We start from the raw sequence: 5802 nt of genomic DNA, 5'->3' as shown, positions 1-5802 counted from the left end.
AGTTGGTTCCTTGACAAAAAGAACAACACAATCTAGAAAATTAATCATCGTTTTCGTATTTAATCATAAATAAATTCCAAAAAAATTTTATTCATTACAAACCCTACGTTCATGACGAGTAAAATAAATCAAATTGAAAACCCTAAATTTCAAGTAAAACAAAACAATAAAACAAATAACATGTATTTAGTAAAACTTAATTGCAAATCGGTCCATGAACGAAAGTTCCATTCTAAAGCTCAATAAATATTTTATCATAGTTCAATTTCAAGAAAAAGCTATCCCATTTTCAACAAAAAGCTACCAAATAAAGATTGATAAATGCAAAAGAAGAAGAGATTTAGAAAAAAAGAAAAAAAGATAAAAAAGAACAAACCTGATAACCTTCATTTTGGTGTGGCAGAAGAAGGGAGCAAGAAAGAGCAAAGATTGATAAAGAGGAATTCGAAGAGCAAAATGTAAAATCGAAGAACAATGACAAATTGTGATGAAGAGGCAATCGCATGAGAGAGACCCTAAAGAAATCGCATAACAAAAGAAAAGGAAGATTGAACCGCGTGCAGGGTTACTTGAACCGGTTTAATATTTTAAAAATTGAAAACCGGTTGATAAAGGCCATGAACCGCGTGCAGGGATCAAACTCATCCGGACCATTGATATCTGATCTGGAAGCCGGAAGGATGAGATCCCATTTTATCCTTTTCATTTTCACACTCCTTCTCATTTGATATATATATATATATATATATATATATATATATATATATATATATATATATATATATATATATATATATATATATATATATATATATATATATATATATATCCAACATGATCTTAATTTAACGCAAATATTATTCAAAGATAAAATCAAATTCAAAATAATCCAAACTAAAATTCCTCCTGACTCGATTTTCAATTCTAAAAAAGTGCATATTGTTAGGAATAAATGAATACATTGAAAAAAGGATACATCATCTCTAGGAATAGTTGTACTATTAATATACGCGCTTGCTTGCATTGCTATGAAGTACTGAAATATACCGGTTTAACATTTTAATATCATGTTTTTCTACTACTTTTTTTCTTATATTCTCACTAATTTTTAACATATATTATTATAATTTCATTTTTTAAAAGCCTCATCATTCTATATAGGTAATTTACTCAAAATATTCATTTATCCTATTAGCTAATCCAGAGCCAAATACAATAATTAGTATTTAAGTATATCTCTGTTTATTGGGTTTTATAACGTCTCTTAAATTTGATGGTGGGCATCTTATTTTACAAACTCATCAGTATTTTCTTGTCTCCTAGTCAAATTTCTGACGAGCTCCTTGACACTCTCTCCTTACTCTCACCATATGCCGCCTCATCTTCACCAATCTTTAAAATATCCAACAAAATTTTCAAATTAATATATTTTTTCCCATTCCTAATTTCCACCTATTTTCCCTTTTTATTCTTTTTATTTCCTCCTTCACTCTTCACTATTTCAAGTATGGAAAAAAGTTAATTTTCTTCATTTTTTCCATCTCTTTTTCTCTAGAAAAAACCATGGGAAAAGCCAGTAGATGGTTTAAGGGAATCTTTGGGATAAAGAACACTACCAAAGACAATCAAAAAGACCCAAGTTTAGACGCCGGTGACCGGAAAAGAGAAAGTTTTGGTTATTCCGGTGGGAAGAGAACAGAGCTATGCAATAATCCGGAAACTATACCACCTAATATATCCCATTCGGAAGCTGCTTGGTTGAAGTCTTACTATGATGATTCTGAGAGTAATAAGGAGCAGAATAAGCATGCTATTGCGGTGGCAGCTGCAACCGCCGCTGCAGCTGATGCGGCGGTTGTTGCTGCTCAGGCAGCTGTTGCTGTTGTTCGACTTACGAGTCAAGGTCAGCGAACAATTTTCAGTAGCGGTGGCGGTGGCGGTGGCGGTGCTATTGGTGCTTGTAATGATAAATCGGCTGCGGTGAAAATTCAGTCTACCTTTAGAGGATATTTGGTAATGGAGCTATTTCAACTTTAATTTTCTTCAATTAAATTCTTTCATTTGGAATCTCAAAGCTGAGAAACTTTTTAATGGTATATTTTTTATGGGAATTCCTATGAACAACGTATAAATAAATACGATAATTTTTTTTATTTATTTATGTTGCTCTAATCAAATGGAATTATTTAATAACTCCTATTAACAAATTTAACATGTTGTTCACTATTTAAGGTTGCTATCTTTACTCCCTTCACAACTATTTTAATTTTGTGCCATACAAAAATGAAACTACTCTCCAACATCTTTGTGTTTTTAAATATTTTATTTAATTGCAAGAGTTAATGAAGTTTGATTTTAAAAAGAATTTAATAATTTTAAAATTTTAATCCCAATAATATGAAGTTGCTATATGTTATTAACGATTTAATAGAATTTTAAATTTAAGTCTAGACAATCCAAACAAGGAGATATAATAGCTCACATGAAGTATAAGTTCAAACAAAGTTCATTATTAAAACTAAATAGTAGAAGTAGGAGTTAGTTCTTATTTTATAAATTGATATATACGTACTTTTCTTTTTCTCCAATGTGAAACAATTTACATGTAATCTCGATGTAGGCTTATCGCTCTAATTCTTGTTGAATATATGTTTTTAAAGTTTTGACCATTATTAATAATTGAAAATCAAGTAAACTTAATTTTTTTTTGGAATAAATAAACTTATTATTAATTCAACATATTAGTTACAAAATTAGTAGAATACATGTACGAGTAATTGTTAAGCATCTAATGGTGTTTATAATTTATGGTGGTTTTTGAAAGGCAAGGAAAGCATTAAGAGCATTGAAAGGATTAGTAAAGATCCAAGCATTAGTAAGAGGATATTTGGTAAGAAAACAAGCCACAGCAACTCTTCATGGTATGCAAGCACTCATTAGAGCTCAAGCTACCGTCAAGTCCAAACGGGCTCAAGCCCGATTTACCAATAACGATTTCTCGGGTCTTTCTCAACCCGAATTCTTCCCTCGGAGATCCTTGGTAACAGTCTTACTCTTATTCCTCTTACTATTAGTAGCATTTCTAATTGTTTCATGCTCTAGATCACAGTAACATAATTCGTTAGAAAATTTGTTTTTAAAATTCGTAATTTCCTTTAAACAATCAAAAAATAATCCAAAATCAACTATAATTTGTCTTTTTTTAGTAAAGCAAGTAACAGTGCTTTAGATTAAGGCCCATTATAATACAAAATAGACTATCCTTATTGGTTTTTTACTTGTGATTTTTAATATTATGATTTGTGTACTTCCATTTTAATAAATTTACTATTGGAAAAATTGTCAAAAAGTACCTAATAAAAATTATTGTTTTCAAAAAGTATATAATAAAAAAATTTTTACCAAAAAATACCTAATAAATTTTTTTCTTTTCCAAAAAGTACCAAGTAACGTTTCTCTTCAATTCACCGTCAAATATAACGGTTGACTGGTCAAAATTGAAAATTCTTCTTCCTCATCTTCAATTTTTTTTCCAATTTTATTTCGATTTTGAGTAAGAAGTAGAGGAAGAAAACAGTGAGGAAATTGAATTGGAAAAGAAATTGAAGATGAGGACGAAGAATTTTTGATTTTGAGCAATCAATCGTTAAATTTGACGGTCAATTGAATAAAAATGTCAATTGATACATTTTGAGAAAAAAAAATTTATTAGGTATTTTCTGAAAAATTTTTTTTATTAGGTATTTTTTGGAAAAAAAATTTTATTAGATCCTTTTTGACACTTTTTCCTTTAATATTAGAAATATTCCTAATATTTATTTCACAACATATCGATTTTAATTAAATAAAATTTGTATATAGATAGAATATATTAATTTGTACCTACATTATTCTGCCATGGGCAAAATCCACTCAAAAGTTGATGTCCTTATAATTTGTGGACCATTTTTAAAGTGATATGATATCTAAACAGTGTACTTTTTATTTTTAGTACTATAACTCATTTATGCATTTATGTATCAACATCACATTAACTTGGCCACTGCCTTAGTTAATTAGAAAATCTTCTGGACACTATGGCAGTTGTAAGACTTGTAACTAGTCTACTAGTACTGCTAGATGTAATTTTTGTTTGTAGATCGATACAATGGAAAATAACATAAATATTTAAAAAGTCCTAGATACATTAATAATTATGAATAAAATTAAGTTAGAGTTGTTTGACAATTAATTTTTTTCTTAGCTTTTTTATCAATATTTGATTTTTAAGATTTTTATTGGTAAAGCAACTAAAAAAATATTTGTAAATAATTTTATATCCATAGAAAAATTGACTTTTAACTTGAAATCCAAAAGTTACTCATATATTAGCTTTTTTTAAAGGCTTTTGGCTTTTATTTTACTTTTTTTCCTAAAAGAAACCAAAAACAAAAATAATTTTCATCAAAAATCTTTATAATAATCAACTTTAACATTTGGCTGCTTAAACAATTGGCTTATCAGTCTACACATTTTGCTCAAACCAGCCAACAGTTTCTGTTAACACGTATTTAATTTGCCAAAATTATTGTAAATGGAAAAATAAAAAATATTGCAAAGTAATAGGAGTATTATGGTTACAAATTAGACTACCATATTAATAAAAATTTCTTATTATAATATATTTATTGCATTAAGATAATCATATTTCCTAATTTGAACTTCATAGTAATTTTTTTTGGTTTCTTTCAGGAAATATTTGATGACACAAGGAGTGATCAAGCAGCAACAGTATACAGCAGGAGGCTTTCATCCTCCTTTGAAAGCAGAACAATCAACCCAACATCCGAAGACATAACCAAGATAGTCGAGGTCGATACGGGTCGACCCAGATCATCATCATCAAGAGGGTGGAGAACTATTACAAGCCCGGGTCCAAGGCCAGACCCATACGAGCCCGACCCGTTCTACCCCCCACGCATATCAATCCCAGGTTGCCAACACTGGCATGACCCTGAATGGGGCCTAATGGGTGATGAATGCCGGTTCTCAACGGCCCATAGCACTCCCAGATTCATGAACCTGGGTGGGCCAAACCCGGGTCCTGTAACCCCATCTAAGAGTGTATGTGGGGATAATAATAGTTACTTCTTAAGGCATTATGGGAGTTGTCATCAAAACCCTAATTATATGTCTAATACACAGTCTTTTAGGGCAAAGGTGAGGTCCCAAAGTGCCCCTAAACAAAGGCCAGAAGTACGGTATTCAAAGAAAAAATTGTCCTTAAATGAAATGATGGAGTCCAGAAATAGTTTAAGTGGTGTAAAGATGCAAAGGTCATGTTCCCAAGTTCAAGAGGCTATCAATTTTAAAAATGCTGTGATAGGCAAACTTGGGAAGTCTTATGACTTTAGTCGGGTGCCCGGACCCGACCCCGAAGTTTATAGCTTGCAAAAGTTGTAACCATTGGTTGATCGTTCGGTTGAATTCATTTTTACTCTTGTGACAGAGTATGATTCTTATCATTCTTATCATCTATACAAAAACCAATTTTTCAGCTTTTCTATTTTATTTGTAGAAAATTATTCAGCCTTTCGTCAAAATAAAACAAATGGTAAAGATCAAAATTAAAATCTTATATAGATTCATCATATCCTAGTAGTTGGGAAGAGTAAATTGAAATTTTTATAATCAATTAAATGTAGTATGTACCATTTCGGTGCATTATTAATTTTATTATTAGTATTGTGTTTGATAGCTACTAAGTGAAACAAGAAATGTAAAATCGGTTTGTTGGGTAATGATATTGTGTTTGTCAGCATT

The 5802-nt window shown here is 30.3% G+C and overlaps 1 protein-coding gene across 1 annotated transcript; it reads left to right on the top strand.

The window, feature by feature from the left end:
- Positions 1-1294: 1294 nt before the first annotated feature.
- Positions 1295-5802, top strand: LOC130824628 (protein IQ-domain 26-like). Its single transcript, XM_057689706.1, has 3 exons — positions 1295-2013; positions 2825-3040; positions 4732-5802. The coding sequence occupies exons 1-3, from the start codon at positions 1564-1566 to the stop codon at positions 5440-5442; spliced, it is 1377 nt and encodes a 458-aa protein (XP_057545689.1). The 5' UTR covers positions 1295-1563; the 3' UTR covers positions 5443-5802.

The sequence above is a fragment of the Amaranthus tricolor genome, chromosome 9 (genome assembly GCF_026212465.1).
Source record: "Amaranthus tricolor cultivar Red isolate AtriRed21 chromosome 9, ASM2621246v1, whole genome shotgun sequence".
NCBI lineage: Eukaryota > Viridiplantae > Streptophyta > Magnoliopsida > Caryophyllales > Amaranthaceae > Amaranthus > Amaranthus tricolor.
This window is presented reverse-complemented; position numbering and strand designations above follow the sequence as displayed.

Bases quoted from the DNA above. Each gene is read 5' to 3' on its own strand.
- LOC130824628 (XM_057689706.1), top strand. From the start codon at position 1,564: ATGGGAAAAGCCAGTAGATGGTTTAAGGGAATCTTTGGGATAAAGAAC. The intron at 2,014-2,824 runs GTAATGGAGCTA...GGTTTTTGAAAG, and splicing joins CTACCTTTAGAGGATATTTG to GCAAGGAAAGCATTAAGAGC. The intron at 3,041-4,731 runs GTAACAGTCTTA...GGTTTCTTTCAG, and splicing joins TCTTCCCTCGGAGATCCTTG to GAAATATTTGATGACACAAG.